Raw genomic sequence first — 23,962 nt, 5'->3', positions numbered from 1 at the left:
CTACCTGACCCTCCACCAATCTTCATATACTCTGCAAACCTGGCCAAAAAGTCATCAATTCTTCATCCAAATCATTGACATATAAGGAGCGGCCCCAACACCGACCCCTGTGGAATACCACTAGTCACCAGCAGAAATGAACTCTTCATTCCCACACTTTGCCTTCTGCCAGTTAGCCAATCTTCTATCCATGGTAGTACCTTTCCTGTAATACCGCGTATGGCATCTTGTCAAAGGCCTTCTGAAAATCCAAACAGACATCCACTGACTCTTCTTTGTCTATCCTGCTTGTTATTTCTTCAATGCATTCCAACAGATTTGTCAGGCAAGATTTCTCCTTTAGAAAACCATGCTGAATTTGGCCTATTTAATCACGTGCCTCCAAATACCCTGAAACCTCATCCTTAATAATCGACACCAACATCTTTCCAATCACTAAAGTCAGGCTAACTGGCCTATGATTTCCTTCTTTCTGTGTCCCTCCCTCCTGAAAGAGTAGAGTGGTGTTTGTAAATGTTCAGTCCTCAGCAACTATGCCGGAATCTAGTCATTCTTGAAAGCTCCACAGACTCTTCAACTGCCCCTTTCAGAACCCTGGGGCATTGTCCATCCTGTCCAGGTGACTTCAGGCTTCTCAGCGTTCCAAGCACCTTCTCCTCGGTAACAGCAACTTCTGCCCCCCAACACTCCCGAATTTCTGGCATTACTGCCGGTGGCTTCCACAGTGAAGACAGACACAGTACATTTCTCCACCATATTCTTGTCCCCATTTTTTGTATCCTCTCATATTATTGTCTAGCTTCCCTTAAGACTTCATCTTTTCTCTCTTTATGGCTGTTTTAGTTGCTTTAAAAACTTCCCAATCCTTTTCGTTCCCACTAATTTGTGCCCTCTTTTGCTTTTATGTTGATTTTACTTCCCTTGTCATCTATCGTTGCCTCATCCTCCCTTTAAAATATTTCTTCATCTTTGGGATGTATCGTTCATGTGCCTTCCAAATTTATCTCATTAACACCAGACTTTGCTGCTCTGCCGTCATCCCTGCTACTGTTCCCTTTCCAATCAATTTTGGCCAGATCCTCTCTCATGCCTCTGTAATTCCCTTTACTCCACTGTCAATAGACAATAGATGGAGAAGTAGACCATTTGGCCTTTAAAGCCTGCACCGCCATTTTGAGATCATGGCTGTTCATCTACTATCAATACCCGGTTCCTGCCTTGTCCCCATATCCCTTGATTCCCCTATCCATAAGATACCTATCTAGCTCCTTCTTGAAAGCATCCAGAGAATTGGCCTACACTGCCTTCTGAGGCAGTGCATTCCAGACCCCCACAACTCTCTGGGAGAAGAAGTTTTTCCTTAACTCTGTCCTAAATGACTTACCCCTTATTCTCAAACCATGCCCTCTGGTACTGGACTCTCCCAGCATCTGGAACATATTTCCTGCCTCTATCTTGTCCAATCCCTTAATAATCTTATATGTTTCAATCAGATCCCCTCTCAATTTCCTTAATTCCAGCATGTATAAGCCCAGTCTCTCTAACCTCTCTGCGTAAGACAGTCCTGACATCCCAGGAATTAACCTCGTGAATCTACGCTGCACTTCCTCTACAGCCAGGATGTCCTTCCTTAACCCTGGAGACCAAAACTGTACACAATACTCCAGGTGTGGTCTCACCAGGGCCCTGTACAAATGCAAGAGGATTCCCTTGCTCTTGTACTCAATTCCCTTTGTAATAAAGGCCAACATTCCATTAGCCTTCTTCACTGCCTGCTGCACTTGCTCATTCACCTTCAGTGACTGATGAACAAGGACTCCGAGATCTCTTTGTATTTCTCCCTTACCTAACTTTACACCGTTCAGATAATAATCCGCCTTCCTGTTCTTACTCCAAAGTGGATAACCTCACACTTATTCACATTAAAGTCATCTGCCAAGTATCTGCCCAACTCACCCAGCCTATCCAAATCTCCCTGAATTCTCCTAACATTCTCATCACAAGTCACACTGCCACCCAGCTTAGTATCATCAGCAAACTTGCTGATGTTATTCTCAATGCCTTCATCTAAATCGTTGACGTAAATGGTAAACAGCTGTGGTCCCAATACCGAGCCCTGTGGCACCCCACTAGTCACCACCTGCCATTCCGAGAAACACTGTCATACTGACACATTTGATTTTAGCTTCTCCCTCTCAAGATGCAGGGTGGAATTCTATCATACTATGATCACTGCCTCCTATCCTTTAAAATCTGGGTCATCACATAACGTCCAATCCAAACCTGTTGTTGCCCCTAGTGGGCTCAACCACAAACTGCCCTAAAAAGCCATTTCATAGGCATTCTACAAATCCCCTCCCTTGGGATTTTTCCAATCTACCTGCATATTGAGATCCCCCACTCTAATCCTCTTGAAATGAGTGCTAACATTGCATTTGCCTTCCTCACCAGAGACTCACCTACAGATTAACCTGCAGGGAATCCTGCACATGGTCTCCCAATTAACCAGAAGGTTAATTTGCAGGTTGAGTCTGTGTAAGGAAAGCAAATGCGATGTTAGCATTCATTTGAAGGGGATTAGAATATAAAAAGCAAGGATGTAATGTTGAGACTTTATAAAGCACTGGTCGGGCCTCATGGAGTATTGTGAGCTGTTATCTCAAGGACATGATGAATCTGGAGAGGGTTCAAAGGAGCTTCACGAAAATGTTTCCAGGATTAAAAGGCAGACATATGAAGAGTGTTTGATAGCTCTGGGCCTGTATTCACTAGATTTCAGAAGAATGAGGGGTGACCACATTGAAACCTATCTAATGGTGAAAGGCTTTGATCGAGTGGACATGGGGAGGATGTTTCCTATGCTGGGAGAGTCTAAGACCGGGGACACAGCCTCAGAATAGAGGGGCATCCTTTTAGAATGGAGATGAGGAAGTATTTCTTTAGCCAGAGTGTGGTGAATCTGTGGAATTCTTTTCCACAGGCAGCTGTGGAGGCCAAGTCTTTATATTTATGAACCTTATGGAGGCAGAGGTTGAGTGATTCTTGATTGGTCAGTTCACAACGGGAGACAGGGAGAAGGCTGGAGAGTGGGACTGAGAGGAAAATTGGATCAGCCATGATAAAATGGCCTAACTCTGTTCCTATATCTTATGGTCTTAAGGGCCTATGGTACAGGAGCTCAAAGGCACGTGCTCACGATTTCAGGAACAAACTCCTCAGATTCACCACCCTGCCCTGGTGCCCAGATGCTAGCCTACCTGCTCTGCGTCGCCTGCAGCTCCATTTCCTTCTGTTTGCAATCCTTGTTTCGTTCAAACACCTCCTGGGCAAGCTGGGGGAGAGATACAAGGAACGTTACAGAGGCCTGAGCCCAGCTGCAAGTGGAGGAGGGTTGTACATGGGGCTAGCAACCCTATCCCATAAAAACCAAGCTACAGAAACACCAACAAAAGCTCCAATTATCTCATCCCTGGGAGAGGAAGGATCTTCAATGGGCTACACCTGGGGGCAACTTGAAAGAATGGCCCAGGACAAAGGACTCTGTTGAGCTGCTGTGGATGGTCGTGGGCTTAAATAAGTCAGTGAGCTTACTAAAGCAGTGAGAAGCATAGATGGAGTTCCGAAGGAGAGGCTATGACAATAAAAAAGTTACCAGACCAGGTATTCCAAATGAAGCTCCACCGGTGTAACACGCTGGTTCACATTTTTATTGCTATGCTGTAGATGTTTCATTTTAGCAGCTCTGTAAGTTCAGTCTGTTTTGCTTTCAGCCTGTTTTGGGTTATCTTTGAAGATAAGGGTTGCAGAGGAATGTGTGTCATCAATCCGAAGGGCTGGTCTTGTTTTTTTTTCTTTTCGGCAGGAGATAAAGAAGGAGGACACTGGAGAGAACTGGTGGTAGGATTCGACCCTGTGATTCGATGGAACCAGGCGCCGAGATCGACTGAGGGTCAGTCAATACGTGTGACTTTTGGAAGAGCCTAGCACCAACTTGTGCACATTTCACTGTTTAATTATAATGGATCCTTTTTGTTTTTTTTCTTTACTAACCCTTTAGTTAAGATTCATAAATATAATTCCTTTAATCGTATGCAGTGGGCTGTCTGTTATTTCTTGCCATTGAGCTGTAACGCGGTAGCAAAGTACACAGCATCCACACAAACCAGGGTTCGGGTTGGGAGAGTTGTCTCAATCTCACGGGTTTGGTGGGACCACAGTGTGTATTCCCTAGACGTACGCAGCCAAGGAAACCAGCGGGATTTCATTTGAATACTACAATTATATTTGCTTCACTCCTCTTCCTGGACCTGCATTCCAAACCGCAAACCCTTGCTGAGGAAATATCCTCTCCCCTGTCACCTTTGGCTTCTTTACTGATCTTCATTCTCTGTCCCCTGGTCCTAACCACCTCCACCACACAACAAAGGAACAAGCCCCTCAGTGCACAATGTTGTGCTGAACTAATTAAATTAGTCATCCAATGGCCAACTAATCTCTTCTGCCTACAGTGTCCATATCCTTCCATTTCCCTCACATTTGTGTGCCTATCTGAAAAACCCCTAATGTATCTGCCTCTATTGCCACCCCAGGCATCCACTAGTCTGTGTAAAAAAAAAACCTGCCCCTTGTATTTCCTTTGAAATCACCCTCTCACCTTAAATGCACACCCTCTGGTATTAGACATTTCAACGCTGGGAAATCGATAACTCTCTGTTCACTCTATCCGTGCGTCTCATAATCTCATAAACCTCCATCAGGTCTCCCCTCATCCTCCACCACTCCAGAGAGAACAACCCAGATTGTCCAGCATCTCACATGCCCCCTCTCCAAATCCCTGGCATCCTTCCTACTGCGGGGCAACCAGAACTCTGCACAATACTCCAGGTGCAGCTGAGGTAGAGTTTTATAAAGCTGCAACATAACTTCCTGACCTTTGAACTCAATGCCTCAACTAATAAAGACGAACACGTCACATGCCTTCTTAACCATTGTATCGACACTATCAGGGAGATATGAACCTGCATCCCAAGATCCCTCTGCTCATCAGCACTGTTAAGGACCTTGAGAACTTTCTTTCCATCTACTTCTTCCCCTCCACCGTGGGATTTCTGAACGGTCCATTGACCCACGGACACTGACTACTATTTTGCTCCCTTTTTGCACTATTTTTATATATCACTATTGTAATTTAACATTTTGCACTGTACTGCTGCCATAAAAAAATTCACGACATACTATACGTCAGTGATAGTAAAACTGATTTTGATTCCGAGATTTGCTGTGCCAAAGACTCTTATAAATTTCTATAGAAGTACAGTGGAGACCATTCTGACTGGTTGAATCACCGTCTGGAACTGAGGCGCCAATGCCCAGCATCACAAAAGGCCGCACAGGGTTGTAGACTCAGCCAGCTCCATCATGGGCACCACCCTCCCCATCATCGAGGACATCTGAAAGAGTTGATGCCTCAAGAAAGGTGGCATCCGTCAATAAGGACCCTCACCATCCAGGCCATGCCCTCTTCTCATTACCGCCATCTTGGAGGAGGTAAAGGAGCCTGAAGATCCATACTCAATGTTTTACGACAGCTTCTTCCCCTCCGCCATCAGATTTCTGAACGGTCCCATGAATTGTTACTTTTGTTACTTTATTGTTACTTTTCTCCCCCCCACGATTCATTAATAATGATGCCATGCCCATGAACACTACATCATTATTCCTCAACACTATTTTACTTTCTATTGTAATTTTTATGTCTTTGCACTGTACTCCTGCCACAAAACAATTTCACGACATCTGTTGGTGAGAATAAGCCTTTCTCAAGGAAAATAGCTTGCTTGGTTTAACCCTATCTATACCCTTCATAATTATGTATAACTATCAGATCTCCCTTCATTCTCTTCAGCTCTGGGAAATAAAGTTTTAACCTATTCAACCCTTCCCTATAATTTCAGACCGTCAAGTCCTGGTAACATCCTTGTAAATATTCTCTGTTTCAATCTTATCGATATCTGCCCTGTAGGTAGGTGACCAGAACTGCACACAATACTCCAAATCTGGTTTCAACAACATCTAACACGGCTTCAGCATAACATCCAGACCCCTGTACTCCAATACTTTGATTTATAAAGGCCAAGTTGATAGGGTTGTTAAGGTTTATGGTGTGCTGGCCTTCTTCACTTGGTGGACTGAGTTCAAGAGCCACAACTCTGTAAAACCCTGGTTAGACCACACTTGGAATATTGTGTTCATTTCTGGTCATCTCATTACAGAAAGGATGTGGAAGCTTGAGAGAGGATGTTAGTACTGCAATATTCTGCTGCCACCAAACAACAACTTTCATTGTATATGTCAATGATATTAAATCTAATTCCGATTTTGATGCCTGTCCCCATCTGGTAGAAGATGCCTACAATATTCAAACAGGTTTATAAAACCATGCTTAGACCACGCTTGGGAATACTATTTTAATTTCTGTTCCCCTCATTATAGGAAGGATGTGGAAGCTTTAGAAAGGATGTAGCGGAGATTTACCAGGATGCTGCCCTTCTGAGGATAGGCTGAGCAAGATAGGGCTTTTCTCTTTGGAGTGGAGGAGGACGAGAGGTGACTTGATAAAGGTGTACAAGATATAAGAGGCATAGATCAAAGGACAGCCAGAGACTTTTTTCCAGGGCAGAAATGGCTACTACAAGGGGGCACAATTTTAAGGTAGTTAGAGAAAAGTTTAGGGCAGGTATGTGAGAGGCAAGTTTCTTTTTTTTTTTGAAAACACAGTGATGGGTGTGTGAAATGCACTGTTATGAGTGGTGGTAGAGGTAGCTACATTAGGAACATTTAAGAAACTCTTAAGATGGGCACACTGATGACGGAAAAATGGAGGTCTATGTGGGAGGGAGGGATTAGATTGATCTTCAGGAAGTTCAGAACATCATGGGGCGAAGGGGCTATAGCATTCTGCAATGTTCTATGTTCAATAACAGGGATGTGGAACCTCAGTTCTGTGGGTAGACCAGAGAAGTAGGACTGTTCTCCTGGGAACAGAGGAGGTTGTGAAGGGGTTTGGTGGACGTGTTTATGATCATGAGAATGGCACAGCGGGAAGAGCCACTGCCCCAAAGCCCTGGAGATTCAAGTCCAATCCCAACCTCTGGCGTTGCCTGCGTGGAGTTCGCACATTCTCCCCCGTCGCCATGTGTGTTTCCCCGGCTGTTCCTGTATCCTCCCGTGTGTGTAGGATGTGAGACATCAGTGCGTTAACTGCCCCTTGTGTGAGTGAGGGGCAATCGATGGGAAAGTGGGGATTAGTGTAGGGTTGACGTTAACTGGGTTAGCACAGACTTGACGGGCTGAAGGGCCTGTTTCCACACAGTATGACTCTGATGCTTAAGCCTCATGGAGAGCTCAACAATGGAAGAGAAAGTTCAAACCACACCATCACTTTCACCAGTTGGACAAACTGAGGTAAATTGGTGAGCTCGCTTCAGCACTGAACTGAACCTGTACTCTTACTTTCCGGGACTCTAACAGCTCATGGTCTGGGTATAATTTATTTATTTTTGTATCAAATGTACAAGTTACCCTCTTTTGCACATTGGATGTTTGTCGCCCTTGGCTACATGTGGTTTTTCGTCTGTTTCTTTGTTTCATGGCTGCCTGTTAGGAGACAAATCTCAAGGTTGTCTACGGTATACATACTTTGATAATAAATGTACTTTGAAAACTCGATCCAGCTGCCTGGAATCCGACTTCACTCATCCAGCCAGAGAATAGACAATTGAAGGATGTCCATTTAGAACGGAGGTAAGGAATTTCTTTAGCCAGAGGGAAGTGAATCTGTGGAATTCATCACCACAAACCGATGTGCAGGCCAAGTCACTGGTTATATTTAAAGCAGTAAATGATTATTTATTCATTATGTGCTATGTCATATGACCATGATTGTTCATGGCAAATTATTCTACAGAAGTGGTTTATTATTACCTATTTCTGGGCAGTGTATTCACAAGACAGGTGATTATCAACAGTCATTATCAACACTCTTCAGGGATTGTCTGCCTGGTGTCAGTGGTCACACAACTAGGACTTGTGATCTGCACCGGCTGCTCGTACAACCGTCCACCACCTGCTCCCATGGCTTCACGTGACCCTGATTGGGGTGAGGGAGGTGGGGCTAAGCAGAAGCTACACCTTGCCCAAGGGTGACCTGCAGACTAACAGAGGGAAGGAGCACCTTACACCTCCTTTGGTAGAGACGTATCTCCACCCCACCACCCAGTAGGATGATAGGTTCTTGATTAATCAGAGCGTCAAAGGGAGAAGGCAGAAGAGTGGGGTAGAGAGGAATAATACACCAGCCCGGATGGAATAGCAGAGCAGAGTCAAAGGGCTGAATGGCCTAATTCTGACCCACAGGATGCACCTAATATCCACAGTAACACAACGTTTGAAATCTCCTTTCTGCTCCTATCTCAGTCCTCCAGGTGCGGCTGTTATACAGATACAGCAGAACTCAACTCTTTGCTCTGGGCTCCTCTCACCAAAGGCAATTATGCCACAGGCTACCTTGGCCCCCGCCCACCTCCTTGTGTGGCCCCTTTCAGGGGGCTATGCACGTGGTCCCCAAGGTCCCTCTGTATGTCAATGTTTCTCTGGGGTCCTGCCATTTATTGCAGAGAGCAACAGACACAAAATGCTGGAGAAACTCATCAGGTCAGGCAGCATCTCTGGGGAGGAATAAACAGTCAGTGTTTCAGGCCAAAATCCTTAACAACTGCATTAGTGCAGGTGGCTGTGGAAACCGTACCAGTCCTGACAGTCAGAATAGAAAGACGGAAATTGTTTCACAGTCACACACGGAACTAGACTGTCTAACCTGAAAACTCGGACAATACTGAAATTTATCATGAAGGAAGTGGCAACTCCGAAATTCATAATGATTGTGCAGAAATGGCACGATTTGTGAGCGGTTTCGTTTTTTTGAGGTTTCAGCTTGCAGAAGGAGAAGGGGAACCAGCGGAACTTTATTGTCGGGAGTGCTCAAAAGGCCTCCAACGCAGTGCCACACAAGAGGTTATTAATCAAAGTCAGAGCACAGGGGTATGTTGTTGGAACAGAGAACATTGCATAGAGTCGTAGAGCACTACTGAAGAAAAGCAGGCCTATCGGCCCAGCTAGTCCATGACAAACTATTAATCTGCCTAATCCCATCAAACTGCACCAGAACCGTAGCCCTCCATACCGTCCCATCCATGTACAGTACCTATCCAAACTTCTCTTAAATGTTACAATTGAACCCGATTCTGCCATTTCTACTGGCAGCCCGTTCCACACTCCCGCCACCCTCTGAGTGAAGAAATTCCCCTTTGGGTTCTCCTTAAATACATCACCTTTCACCCCTAACCCATGACTTGTAGTTATAGTTCCACACAGCACAGAGGGTATGCTGTACTACTATGCATTCAAGATTGGTTAACACTCTGTTGCCGCGGAGACGTGCTGAGGCCTAGCAGCTTGTGATTATATATATATGTATTGAATAAGTAGTGCAATAAGAAAACAAATAAAAATAGTGAAATAGTGTACATGGGTTCAATGTCAATTCAGAAATCTGATGGTGGAGGGGAAGAAACTAATTTTTAAATGATGAGCCTGTGTCTTCAGGCTTCTGTTCCTAAACAGTGTTCTGTTCCATCATTTTAGAAACTGTTCCTAAAATGAAGAGTGTGTGTACCTCTACCCAGATGGTGGTAATGAGAAGAGGGCATGTCCTTGGTAATGCAGGTCTGTAACGATGAATGCCACTTTTTGAGGCATCACCTTTTGAAGATGTCCTGGATGCTGGGGTGGTGACTCTGTGGAATTCACTGCCACAAGTGACTGTGGAGGCCAAGTCATTGGGTGTATTTAAAGTGGAGGTTGATAGGTTCTTGATTAGTCTGGGCATCGGAGGATAAGAGGAGAAGGCAGGGGAATGGGGTCGAGGGTAATAACAAATCAGCCATGATGGAATGGTGTAGCAGACTTGATGGGCTGAATGGCCTAATTCCACTTCTATGCCCCAAGGTCTTATGGAGACAGGAGAGAAGATGAACTTGGACAGATTGGGAGAATGGGCGAAGAAGTGGCAGATGGAAGACCACGTGATCACACACCAAACATCAGAATGGGGAAGAACTGTGATCTAAGAGGCTGTGACCGTTGAATGATTGTTGGTCTCAGAGAGTGTGGTTTTAGTATCTCAGATACTGGTGATTTCCAAGGATTTTACTGTGCAACTTTCTTAGAGTTCACAGAGAATGGTGGGAAAAATCAAAAAAAATTCAGTGAGCGGCAGTTCTGGGGGTGAAAACACCTCGTTAATGAGAGAGGTCTGAGGAGAATGGCCAGGCTGGAAGGCGACAGTAACTCAAATAACCACGTGTTACAACAGTGGTGTGCAGAAGAGCATCTCTGAATGCACAACACATCATACCTAGAAACGAATGGGCTACAACAGCAGAAGAACACAAACATACACTGGGAGATCACTTCATTAGGTGCAGGAGGCATCTAATAAATCGTGCATGTCACCACAAACTACCTTGAGATTCATTTTCTGGAAGCATTTACAGAAAAATTGAATACGGCAAAACTTAAGAAAAACTATACACTAATAAACACTGACAAACAACATACGTGCAAAAAAAGTCAAACTGTAAATTAAAGAAATAATATTGGGTGGCAGAGTGGAGATATGTCTCTACCAAAGGAGGTGTAAGGTGCTCTTTCACTCTGCTAGCCTGCAGGTCACCCTCGGGCAAGGTGTGACACCTGTTTAGCTCCCCGATCAGGGTCACGTGAAGCCACGGGAGCAGGTGGTGGATGGTTTTATGAGCAGCCGGTGCAGATCACAAATCCTGGTTATGCGACCACTGACACCAGACAGACAATCTCTGAAGAGTATTGATAATGACTGGGGTCACCCCTCGTGTAAAGACACTGCCCAGAAGAAGGCAATGGCAAACCACTTCTGTGGGAAAATTTGCCAAGAACAATCATGGCCATGAGACCATGATCTCATGATCCATGACCATCATATGACACGGCACCCAATGACGATAAATATGGAGAATGAGTTGTAGAGATTTTGAAAGTGTGTCCCTAGATTGTGCAGACAGTTCAGCCTTGATCTCAGGTTCTGGTTCCCCCAATCCTGCAGGCATTCATCCTGACTGTGTCCATCATTATTTTTGATTTTTTGATCTTTCCCCCTTTTTTCCCTCTATGAAGTCACTGCTTAGTCTCCTATCCTCCAAGGAAAAACTCTCCTTATAACTTAGTCCTGGCAACAGCCTCATAAATCTCCTCTTTCCAGTTTAATACCATCATTCCATAAGGCTGGGGTCAAATCAGAGAGTTGCTGGGTGGTGTGGCTCATTGGGCTGGAAGGGCCTGTCTGCACTGCAAGTATCTCGAAATAAGTAAATAACCGTGAATCTGATGAGAGCATCCATCTGGGTGGGAGGTAATAGATGCTATATAACGCATACAGGGATAACAGACGATAGACTTTGGCACATCTCTGTGTTGGTATTCAATACAACAGAGTGATCGTGCCCACAAATCATAAGATGATATACTGTGAAACTAGATACATTAATGGAGAAGTAAACGAAATGTGTTTGAGGACATCCACTGCAAGTTCCTCAGTGACAAGCATCACTTAGATTTTGTTAAGTCTGGAAGAGATAGAAGCAGAATTAGGCCATTCGGCCCATCGAGTCTGTTCCACCATGGCTGATTTATTATCCCTCTCAACCTCAGTCTCCTACATTTTCCCCATAATCTTTGATGCTCTGACTAAGCAAGAACTATTAGCCTCCACTTTAAATATACTCAGTGTCATATATATCTTAGATTAAGCGTTCTTGTTCATTTAAATAATTCATATGTAAATTTGCATATGTCATCATACTATTGTGATATGTGCATGCCTTGATTAAAGTAAACTTGAAGATAGACCTGCATTTCAGACTCTCATATCTTCCTTTGAAGTGATTTAATGTTTTGAAGTTACAAAACATAACATTGGCAACGATGGGTTTTCTTTTAAAACAAACCCAAGATGGTTACCAACCTATACAAGGGAGAGAGGGCAAGGGAGGGAGAAATGAACAGAAAAAGGCTCAGGCTCCATCACAAACTCACCTCGCCATTGATACGCTGCAGTTTCGAGATCTCTTCTTGGTAACGTTGCTGGTGTGAATCTGTGGTTTCAGGCTCCTGTACGGGACTGAGAAAACAATTAAGTTTAACGATTAACATTGAAATATCTACACATACAGTGAAATTCATCATTTACGTCAAATCAAGTCAGCGAGGATGTGCTGGGGACTGGCCGTAAGTGACACCATGCTTTCAGTAACAACAGAGCATGCCCTCAGTTTACTAACCCAAACCCCGCACATCTTTGGAATGTGGGAGGAAACACATGGTCATGGAGAGGACATACAAACTCCTGCAGGCAGCAACAGGATTTGAATTCCAATTGGTAATGCTGCCACTGCAAAGTGATGCACTATCCACTACACTACCGTACAGCCTGGGGCAACTGTGTGAGATCCGGGGCATTCCCAACCCAACCTCCCATCTGTGACAAATGCCCTCACTTCCCTCCTGTCTCCATAGGACCATTAGATGCTGGAGCATATTTAGGCCATTCAGCCCATCGAGTGTGCTCCACCATTCCATCATGGCTCTTTTATTATCCCTCTGTACCCCATTCTCCTGCCTTCTCCCCGCAACATTTAATGCCCTGACTAATCAAGAGCCTATCAGTGTCAGCTTTAAATATACCCAATGACTTGGCCTCCACAGCCATCTGTGACAACGAGAAGCCCTCCGTTGGTCGTGTTGATCATGGATATTGCGTCCAAACTGTCTATATGAAATGCAGGCCACTATTCAAGCCAAGGCATATGCCAGAGCCTGCTGCTGCCCACGCAGCAGGCTTCCCCTCTCTATGCAGCTGATGAGTCCAAAGGAATGGCAGAGACCAAAACAAATTGGCACCAGTGGCATTGCCAGAGTTGCCAGTCAGCATTGAATTCAACGTAGGCTTGCCTTAGCAACTCCAGCTCTGGAATTTTCCTCAAGGTTTACTGTTGAAGCCTTCCCCACGAGTGGGGACAGCCACAAGGCAGCACAGGATTGAGATCAGAGTTTTCCTTCTCCTAGACGAGCTGCCAACCACGCCTGATGAGCCCCGTCTGCCCGAAGCGACAGGTTTTAAGGCACCAATAACCTGCCTTTGCCCTGTCTCCTGGCAGTAGAAATGGTTCCGCCAGTCTTGGTAACTAAGCCACACAGGAAGGCCAGGAGCTGAACTTGGCTGTCAGAGGCTATCTGAGATGCACACATTGGAAGCACTGGGAGCTGATCCACACTACCTCTCCTAGCTATAATAACCTTAAGGGAACAGTAGCAAATAATTTCACAGATTCAACACCCAAAGTCTAAGGAAAATCCTCACCTCTGTTCTAAAGAGATGTCCTTGTCTCCTGAGGTTGTGCCCTATGATCCTAGGCTGCCCATCTCTCCACATCCACCCTCTAACTTTCCATAATCAGAAGGTTTGCAGTTCTCAGCAAAGATCCAAAACAGTGAAGCAGAGACCAACCCGCATGTTAGTGTTGCCACGGAACATCTAAGGGATGGTCCAGAACTTCCTCCCTCATCCCACTTACTTCCAACACTTACACTCAAGGATCTCCTGTACCAAATAAAGTGGCCATTGAGTGTATGTTCGTTGCCTTCTGCTGCAGACCATCCATTTCAATGTTCAGTGTACTGTGGGGTCAGAGATGCTCCCCTGCACACCACTGTTGTAACATGTGGTTATTTGAGTTACTGTCTCTTTCCCGTCAGCTTGAACCAGTCTCTCTGACCTCTCTCATTAACGAGGCGTTTTCACCCACAGAACTGCTGCTCACTGAATGTTTTCTTTTCCTTACACCATTCTCTATAAACTCTGGAGACGGTTGTGCGTGAAAATTCCCGGAGAGCAGCAGTTTCTGAGATACTCAAACCAGCCTGTTTGGCACCAACATCATTCCATGGTTGAAATCACTTGGATCCCATTTCTTCCCCATAATGATGTTAGGTCTGAACAACAACTGAGCCTCTTGTCCACGTGTCTACGTGCTTGTATATGTTGAACTGCTGCCACATGATTGGCTGATCAGATATTTGCATTAACGATCAGGTGTACAGGTGTACCTAATAAAGTGGCCTCTGAGTGTGTGTCTTCAATGCGGAAAAATAGGTGAATGTACCTGGGAACAGAGGGAAAGTAGGGATCACGCATGCCCCACCAGTGTCGAAGGAAGTCTGATTTCTCCAGGAGTTGGTTGTCTATTGGTAAAATAGAACAAAAAATATCATGAACCAAGGACTTAAACCCCTGAAGAAGAAACATCAACAATGATTTCACGACAATGGGAAGTCCTGGGTCTGTCCAAATTTTTATCCCTTGACTCAGCAGGTCATAGAAACCAGCCTCCCCCTGTGGATTTATTTTTTGTATTTGCAGTTTGTTGTCATTTGCAAGCTAGTTGTTTGTCTGTCCTGTGGGGTACGGTCTTTCATTGTATCTTTGTATCTTTCATAGTTTCTTTGTACTACTGTGAACGCCAACAAGAAAATAAATCTCCGCGCTCTCTATGGTGATACATACGTACTTCAATAACACATTTACTTAACTTTGAGATGCCTCACAGCTTGGTACAGCAACTGCTCGGCCCAAGACCACAAGAAGTTGCAGAGAGTTGCGGGCACAGCTCAGCACTTCAGCCTCCCCTCCACGGACTCTGTCTACACATTTCCCTGCCTCAGTAAAGCAGCCGGTGTAATCTTAACAGGCATCCGTTAGTCTCATGAGACCATGGATTTGCACCTTGGAAGGTTTCCAGGGTGCAGGCCCGGGCAGGGTTGTATGGGAGACCGGCAGTTGCCCAAGCTGCAGGCCTTCCCCTCTCCACACCACCGATGTTGTCCAAGGGAAGGGCACTAGGACCCACGCAGCTTGGCACCGGGTACGTCGCAGAGCAATGTGTTGTTAAGTGTCTTGCTCAAGGACACAACACGCTGCCTCAGCTGAGGCTCAAACAAGTGACCTTCGGGACTTATCCAGCATAATCATAAACTTCACATACCCCAGACATTCTCTCTTTGCCTCCTCCCTTTGGGCGGAAGATACAAAAGCCAGAAAATTCGTCCCACCAAGCTCAAGGACAGCTTCTACCCCATTGTTATAAGACTATTGGATGGTTCCATAGAACAATAAAATGGGCTCTTAATCTCACAAATCAACTCGTTATGACCTTACCCTTAATTGCCTGCCAGTACTTTATCTGTAACTGTTAAATTCTGTTATTGGAGCTCCTGGAGAGAGAAGGGAGTTGGGCAGAAAACTGAAAAGCAGGGCCTCCAGGGCTGCTGCCAGTGTCACACGCCAAGAACAAGATGATTTGGTAGATGAATGCATGGCTGAGGAAGATCGTGAACCTAGCCCAGCAAATCACACAAACCAATCTTCCATCCTTGGACTCACTTTACACCACACGCTGTCGCAGCAGTGCTGCCAGGATAATCAGGGACACGACCCACCCAGCCAACACACTTTTTGTCCCACTTCCCTCTGGGAGAAGGTTCAGGAGCATGAAGATACGTACGGCCTGATTTGGGAACAGCTTCTTTCCAACTGTGATAAGACTGCTGAACAGATCCTGACCCGGATCTGGGCCGTACCTTCCAAATATCCGGACCTGACTTGCACTACCGTACTTCCCCTTTTCTATTTTCTAATTATGATTTATAATTTAAATTTTTATTATATTTACTTCGATTTGTACTTCAGGGAGCGCAAAGCACAGAAACAAATATCACTGTGATGATTGTACGCTCTAGTATCAATTGTTTGGTGACAATAAAGTATAAGTGTCCTTGAGGGCAGGTTTGCAAGAGCTGTTGGGTAGAGTTTAAACTAATTTGGCAGGGGGATAGGAACCAGAGTGAGAGGGCTGAGGATGGGGCAGTTGGTATACAACGAGATGCAGTGTGTAGTGAGACTGTCAGGGAGGACAGGAAGGAATTGCAGTCAATGGGATGAGTTGCAGCGTAACAGGGAAACAAAATCAAAAATGGTGATAAATACAGGACTGAAGCTGTAATACGTGATGCATGCAGTGTGTGGAATAGGGTAGATAATCTTGCAGTTAGAGATTGATAGTTATGACGTAGTGGGCATTACCAAGTCATGGCTGAAAGAAGATCATAGTTGGGCACTTAACGTCCAAGGATACACACTGTATCAAAAGGAGAGCCAGGTAGGCAGAGGAGGTGGCAAGGCTCTGTTGGTAAAAAAAAGTAAAATCAAATCATTAGAAAAAGGTGACATAGGATTGGAAGATGTAGAATCCTTGTAGGTAGAGTTAAGAAGCCCTGTTGGTAAAGACACTGCTGGAAGTTATATACAGGTTTCCAAATAGTAACTAGGATGTGGGTACAATTCCAACGGGAGATGAAAAGGCACATAAAAAAGACAGTGCTACGAAAGTCGTGGGGGATTTTAATATGCAGGTAGATTGGGGAAATCAAGTTGGTGCTGGATTCCAAGAGGGAATTTGTAGAATGCCTATGAAAAGGCTTTTTCAGAGCAGCTTGTGGTCAAGCCCACTAGGGGATTGGGTGTTGTGTAATTTGATTAGGGAGCTTAAGGTAAAGAACTCCTGGGAGGCAGTAATCATAACATGATAGAATTCACCCTGCAGTTTGAGGGCGAAGCTAAAGTCAGATGTATCGGTACTACGGTGGAGTAAAGGAAATTACAAAGGCATGAGAGAGGAGCTGGCCAGAATTGATTGGAAGGGGACACTAACATGGAAGATGGCAGAACAGAGACTGGAATTTCTGGGTGCGGTTTGGAAGGTGCAGGATAGATATGTTCCAAAGATAAAATATCCTAAAGGGAGGATGAAGCAAGCGAGGTTTACAAGAGAAGTCAAAGCCAACATAAAAGCAAAAGAGAGGGCATATAATGTAGCAAAAATTAGTGGGAATTAGAGGAGTGGGAAACTTCTAAAAACCAACAGAAGGCAACTAAAAAGCCATAAAGAGTGGAAGATGAGATATGAAGGTAAGCTACCAAAACTATCAAAGAGGATACCAACAGTTAAAAAATATATCTATAAAGAGTAAAAGAAAACCAAGAAATAACATTGGACCATTGGAAAATAATGCTGAAGAGGTAATAATGGGGGACAAAGAAATGGCAGATGAATGTATTTTGCATCAGGCTTTACCATAGAAGATGCTAGCAATAGGCTGTGAATTTGAGAGAGTCAGGGGGCAGAAGTAAGTATAGTTGTCATTACTACAGAGAAGGAGCTTGGGAAGCTGAAGGCACCTGGACCAGATGATGTACACCCCAGGGTTCTGAAAGAGGTGGCTGAAAGAGATTTTGAAGACATTAGTGTAAAGGGGGTTTCTTCTTTTTTCTTTGTTACTGTGTATGTAATCAAAAGGGCTTCTTTGTTTTATTAACTAGCAGGAATGCTTCTTTGTTGCTTCTTTGTGCTGGAAGTTTGTTTGGGTTAAAATTTACTGATAACAAGAATTGTATTCCTTTGTAAACCAAATGGGGATTAAAGTTCTTTCTTCTGAGTCTGTAAGCTTTTGTTGACGGGCTTTTGGGCAGATCGGTGCTAGGGGGTTGAGAGAGAGGACGCAATGCTGTAAGCTGGGCGAGGAACGGACCCCAAGTGGGGGTCCGAGGCCAGGAGGTACTCCAAGGAGGGGGGATGAAGCTAGATGTGCTTGGTTGACCACTTCGGAGGGTCCTGAGCTGCAAGTCGAGGAGTTCGGAGGGGATCGAATGGTGGCCAGAAGACTTCAGTAATTGAGCTCCAACAGTTGTGCACGAAGTGGTTTGGACTTTGATAAGTTTGGTGCCTTTTCTTTATTTTTTTTCTTCATATATACTGTATCATTATTAATCACTTAGTTATAGTAACCTTTATAAATTGTACTCATTTAATCGCATATGGTTTACTGTCTGTTTTTGGGCGAGGCGGGGACATCACACAGCATCCACACCAGCTGATTACCCAGATTGGCGGGGCCGAAGGCTGCTCCCCCTAGACGAGAACGAGCTGAGCGAGCCTGAGGCCACCCAGGGGGTTACATTAGGTAAGAATCTTTCAAGAATCGCTAGATTCTAGAATGGTTTTGGAGGACTGGAAAATTGCAAATGTTACTCCACCACTCAAGAAGGGAGAGAGGCAGAAGAAAGGAAATTATTGACCAGTTAGCCTGACTTCAGTGGTTGGGAAGATGTTGAAGCTCATTATTAGGGATGAGGTTTCAAGCTAATTGGAGACTTAAGATAAAGTAGGCCAAAGTCAGCATACTTTCCTTAAGAGGAAACCTTGCCTGACAAATCTGTTGGAATTCTTTGAGGAAATTACAGGCAGGATAGAGAAAGGAGGGTCGAAGACTGCTTAACAAGATCAGAGCCCCTGGATTACAGGAAAGATACGAGCATTGATAGAGCATTGGCTGATCAGCAGGAGCAAAGGGTGGGAGTAAAGGGAGCTATATCTGGTTGACTGCCAGTCACCAGTGGGTCTGTGTTGGGACCACTTCTTTTTACAATATATGTCAATGACTTAAATGACAGAATCACTGGCTTTGTGGCCAAGTTTGCAAATGATACAAAGGTAGGTGGAGGGGCAGGTGGCCTAGAGGACGTGGGGAGTCTGCAGAAGGACATTGGAGAATGGGCAAACAAGTGGCAGATGAAATATAGTGCATGGTCAAGCACTTTGGTAGAAGGAACAATGACATGAACTATTTTCTAAATGAGGAGAAAATTCAAAAATCAGAGATGCAAAGGGACTTGGGACAGGGACTTCAGAAGTCTCTAAAGTTTAACTTGCAGCATTGAGTCAGTGGTGAGGAAGGCAAATGCAATGTTAGCATTCAATTTAAAAGGATCAAGAATGTAACACTGAGGCTTTATAAGACGTTGTTCAGACCACAGATGGAGAACTGTGAGCAGCTTTGGGCCCCTTATCTAAGAAAGGACGTGTCGTTATTGGAGAGGATCCAGAAGAGTTTCACCAGAGTTATTCATGGACTGAAAGGGTTAATATATGAGGCGTGTATGATGGCTCTGGACCTGTAGCTGCTGGAGTTTAGAAGAACGAAGGTGGGATTGCATTGTAATCTGTCAAATATTGAAAGGCTGAGATGAGTGGATGTGGGGAGAATGCTTCCTATAGTGTGAGGGTCAAGGACAAGAGGCCACAGCCTCAGAATAGAGGGGTGTCCATTCAGAACAGAGATGAGGAGGGATTTCTTTAGTCAGAGGGTAGCGAATCTGTGGAATTCATTGCCACAGATGGATGTAGAGACCAAGTCATTGGATATATTTAAATTGGAGCTTGATAGGTTCTTAATTATCAAATTGTGTCAAAAGGTTATGGGGAGAAAGCAGGAGCATGGGGTTTAGAGGGGCAGCAAATCAGTCATGGTGGAATGACAGAGAAGACTCGATGGGCCAAATGTCCTAACTCTGCTCTTATGTCTTATGGATTTATGGTTAAATAAATGCCAGAAAGCAAAGACAGCACGAGAAATATTGCCTCATGTTTGCAACCACTTCCTGAATTGTCAAAATTCAGTGTTGCCTCGTCTGTGTCTAGTCACAGCACAGGAACAGGCCATTCAGACCATTGAGTCCGGGCCAACCCACACCCACTCAGCTACACTAGCCCTACTAAATTGAATGTGTAAAGCAAATTTACTAACAGAGTACGTACAAGCCACCAAATACAACCCTGAGATTCCATTCTGTGCGGGCATTCACAGGAAACACGGTAGGATCAATGAAAGAACACGCAGACAAACAACCATGGTGCAAATGACAACAAATTGCTTAAACAGAAAAAGACAAAATAAAATAATTATAGCAAATAAATAAGCAATCGATATCAAGAACATGAGATGAAGAGTCCTTGAAAGCGAGTCCATAGGTTGTGGGAACATTTCAATGATGGGGCAAGTGAAGTTGAGTGAAGTTATCCCCTGATGGTTTTAGGGTAATAAAATATTATTGAACCCAGTGGTGTAACACTGAGCATCATAGGAAGTCATTCCTACCTGTGGCCATCAAACTTTACAACTCCTCCCTTGGAGTGTCAGTCACCCTGAGCCAATAGGCTGGTCCTGGACTTATTTTTCCACTTGGCATAATTAACTTATTATTATTTAATTATTTGTGGTTTTCTATTGCTGTATTTCTTCACTATTCTTGGTTGGTGTGACTGTAACGAAACCCAATTTCCCTCGGGATCAATAAAGTATGTCTGTCTGTCTGGTGTGAGTCCTCCTGTACCTTCTTCCTGATGGCAGCAGTAAGAGAACACACCCTGGATGGTGGGGGTCCCTGATGACAGATTCAATTCAATTCAAGTTTAATTGTCAATCACCCGTACATGAACACTCATGAATAGAGCCCAGAGAACAACGGTATTCTGGTGTCAAGCTGGCAAAACACAGTACCAACAGTCACACACAGCACAAAGCACACACAGGATAGCAAGCACACATGGCATCATAATTACACAGTAAGAGTCCAAAACTTGCGACATTAATCTATAATCAACCACAACTGTGCTTGTTTTCTGCCCAGCAAACACTTGGGGGGGGGGGGGGGAAGAACACCAACTCCAGCCTGGACAACCGACCCCGGTGGATCACACCTGTGATCTCTCTCTCAGGTGTTACTGCAGCCTGAGGCCTAGTCGTTGCATTTACAAGATAACAAGCACATATTGAAAACCAAAAAACTACAAGCACGCAAAGTATCTATGGACATACTCCAGATCCTTCAGCCCTTTGAAATCTTCATTCCACCACATCAGAGCATGCCATCTGCTGAACGATAACGGGAAGTGACGCCAGCACGGATGTTGTGGCTGTAAAGCAAGCGGCCCCTCAGCTTGGGGCCCTGAGACCACTGACCGCAACAGGGCTTGTCTTCTGTCTTCTGCCAAGCAAACAGTGGGGGGGGGGGGGGGGGAATGGTGCAGCACTGGTCCCATCCTGGACACTGCCCCTGATGTAGCACACAGGCTCCAACACCCCTCCCCAATGGCTGTGAACAGGCAACGTCGCGGCGTGAGGCCTCGCTATGACCAAGGCCACTCGGTTCGGCCGCCATCCACCCCTGCTCTTAGCTAATAAATCAATGAACGCAACTTGCAGCGTAGCACATTAACGGTATCCAAAAGGGTCTTGCGATCACAAGAAAAGCAACTGTGACGGTCGGTCACTGGCCAGTTGACCGCCAGCCTCCATCGATTCAGGCAGCAGCACGATGCACAGCTCCTTCGTGTTCTCCGCCAGCAAGCAACTCAGTGATGACGTAGACCTGAGGAACTTTAAGTTAATGTATTTCAGGATCTCGTGTTCATTAAAAACACATTTTTAATAATCAGATGCTGCCTTCCTGCACATGTGCTCATGGTGGGTACGGCTCTATCCACCATTTTTTGTAAGCTTTCCCATTCAAGGGTATTGGTGTTTCCATATCTGTAGCCAGTCAATATACTCTTCCCACGCACCTACTATAGAAGTTCGTCAAGGTCTGCTACATCATCTGTGCTCACAAAGGTACTTACACACTGAACCCAGGACAGGTCCTCTGAAATCCTAACGCCGAAGAATTTAAAGTTGCTGACCCTCTCCACCTCTGATCCTCCTGAAGCCAATAATCAGCTCCATCGTCTTGCTGACATTGAGTGAGAAGTGCTCGATGTGCCACCACTCAGCCAGATTTTCAATCTCCCCCGAATACGCTGATTCGTCACCACCTCTGATTCAGCCTATGACAGTGGTGTCATCAGCAAACTCGAAAGCAGCATCGGAGCTGTGCTTAGCCACACCGTCAAAAGTGTAAAGTGAGTAGAGCAGGGGGCTAAGCACACATCCCTGTGATGCATCTGCCACGATGGAGATTGTGGAGGAGATGGTGTTGCCAAGCTACACAGGAATGGCTTAAAAACAACACAGTTAATGTCCTGGAGTGGCCAAGTCAGAGTCCAGACCTCGATCCAATTGAGAATTTGTGGTTGGACTTGAAAAGGTCTGTTCACTCACAACCCCCTTGCAATCTGACAGAGCTTGAGCAGTTTTGTTAAGAAGAATGGGGAAAAATCCCAGTGTCCAGATGTGCAAATCTGACAGAGACCTATCCACACAGACTCAAGGCTGTAATTGCTGCCAAAGGTGCATCTACTGACTTGAAGGGGGTGAATACTTACGCAATTAATTATTTTGTGTTTTATATTTGTAATTAATTTAGATCACTTTGTAGAGAACTGTTTTTACTTTGACATGAAAGAGTCTTTTTCTGCTGATTCTTCTGTGTGAGAAAAGCCAAATGTAATCCACAGTGACTCAATGTTGTAAAACAATAAAAAATGAAAACTTCTGGGGGGGGGGGGGGTGGTGAATACATTTTATAGGCACTGTAAATGCCACCAGACGACATTCTTTGAGGCAGATGACCATCTTCTTCGTAGGCACTGGTATAATTGAAGTCTGCTTGAGGCAGGTGGGTACCTCAGACTGCTGAAGCGAGAGGTTAAAGATCTCAGTGAATACTCCAGGTCACAAGTGCTCGGCCAGGTACCCCATCTTGGCCAGACGCTGTCTGTGGCATTCAAGCCCTGCCACAACAGTCAAGCATCCTTCATTGATTCAAGCTTTGTTGGAACTGCCACTTCACCCAGGAGGTGGCTTTCCGGAGATCGGACATGCACCTCTGGTAGCTTTCTTCGTCACCAGACTTTAATGCCTCTGATCTGGCCCTCAGCAGATTTCCAATCTCATGGTTTATCCAAGGTTTCTGGTTGGGGAAGACTGAATGACTTTCTGGGGTCACACTCGTCTACAACTGTTTTGAAGAAGTCTGTAACAACCCTAGTGTATTCACTGAGATCCACAGATCAGACCTTGAGCATGGCCCAGTCCACCGACTCAAAGCAATCCCGTGACCACCTCTTTCTTGTGTTTATTTCTGGAGCCTTGATCTTTAGCCTCTACCTGTACGCAGATAAGAGAAGGACAGCCTAGTGATCAGATTTCCCAAAATGCAGTCTGGGCAGGATACTGGAGGCTTTCCTTATCTTAGTATAACAATGGTCTAGTGTGTTGGGACCCCTGGTGCTACAGGTTGTGTGCTGATAGTAACTGGGCAGAGATTTCTTCAAACAAGCCTGGCTGAAGAATTGGACTATGATTTGAAATGCGTCGGGGTGGACTATTTCTTGTTTGCTGACAGCAGCATGCAGTATGTCAAGTATCGGATTACGATGGTGGTATGTAAACAGCAGTCAGGATCATCCAATCACCTTAAAATGATGCCTTCTCATATCAGCTATTTCCGCCCTGGGACAAAGTTTCTGCCTGTCCACTATCTATGCCTCTTATCATCTTGTGCACCTCTATCAAATCACCTCTCGTCCTCCTCTGCTCCAGAGACAAAAGCCTGAGCTCGCTCACCCAATCCTCATAGGACATGTTCTCTAATGCGGACAGTATCCTGGTGAATCTCCTCTGCACCCTCTCTAATCCAGGCAGCACCCTGGTAAATCTCCTCTTCACCCTCTCTAATGCGGACAGTATCCTGGTGAATCTCCTCTGCACCCTCTCTAATCCAGGCAGCATCCTGGAGAATCTCCTCTACACCCTCTCTAATCCAGGCAGCATCCTGGTGAATCTCCTCTGCACCCTCTCTAATCCAGACAGCATCCTGGTGAATCTCCTCTGCACCCTCTCTAATCCAGGCAGCATCCTGGTGAATCTCCTCTGCATCCTCTCTAATCCAGGCAGCATCCTGGTGAATCTCCTCTGC

General features: G+C 45.1%; 1 protein-coding gene across 3 annotated transcripts in view; it reads right to left on the bottom strand.

Annotated features, from left to right (window-relative positions):
- Window positions 1-23,962, bottom strand: part of LOC132391016 (autophagy-related protein 16-like) — a 119,699-nt gene that overhangs the window by 84,248 nt on the left and 11,489 nt on the right. For 2 of the 3 annotated variants that reach the window (XR_009511052.1, XM_059963627.1), the window contains exons 2-4: window positions 14,316-14,394; window positions 12,190-12,274; window positions 3,258-3,331 (exon numbers count right to left, since the gene is read on the bottom strand). Coding sequence is in view for 2 of the 3 variants with exons in the window: in XM_059963627.1 (XP_059819610.1) it covers window positions 3,258-3,331; window positions 12,190-12,274; window positions 14,316-14,394 (238 nt within the window). In the remaining variant the exon portion in view is untranslated. Of the gene's footprint in view, window positions 1-3,257; window positions 3,332-12,189; window positions 12,275-14,315; window positions 14,395-16,291; window positions 16,392-23,962 lie in introns of all 3 variants that reach the window. The other variant, XM_059963628.1, reaches the window with a different exon arrangement.

This window comes from Hypanus sabinus, chromosome 3 (genome assembly GCF_030144855.1).
Source record: "Hypanus sabinus isolate sHypSab1 chromosome 3, sHypSab1.hap1, whole genome shotgun sequence".
NCBI classification, from domain to species: domain Eukaryota; kingdom Metazoa; phylum Chordata; class Chondrichthyes; order Myliobatiformes; family Dasyatidae; genus Hypanus; species Hypanus sabinus.
Note: the sequence above shows the minus strand (reverse complement) of the source record. Positions and strands in the feature narration are given on the sequence as shown.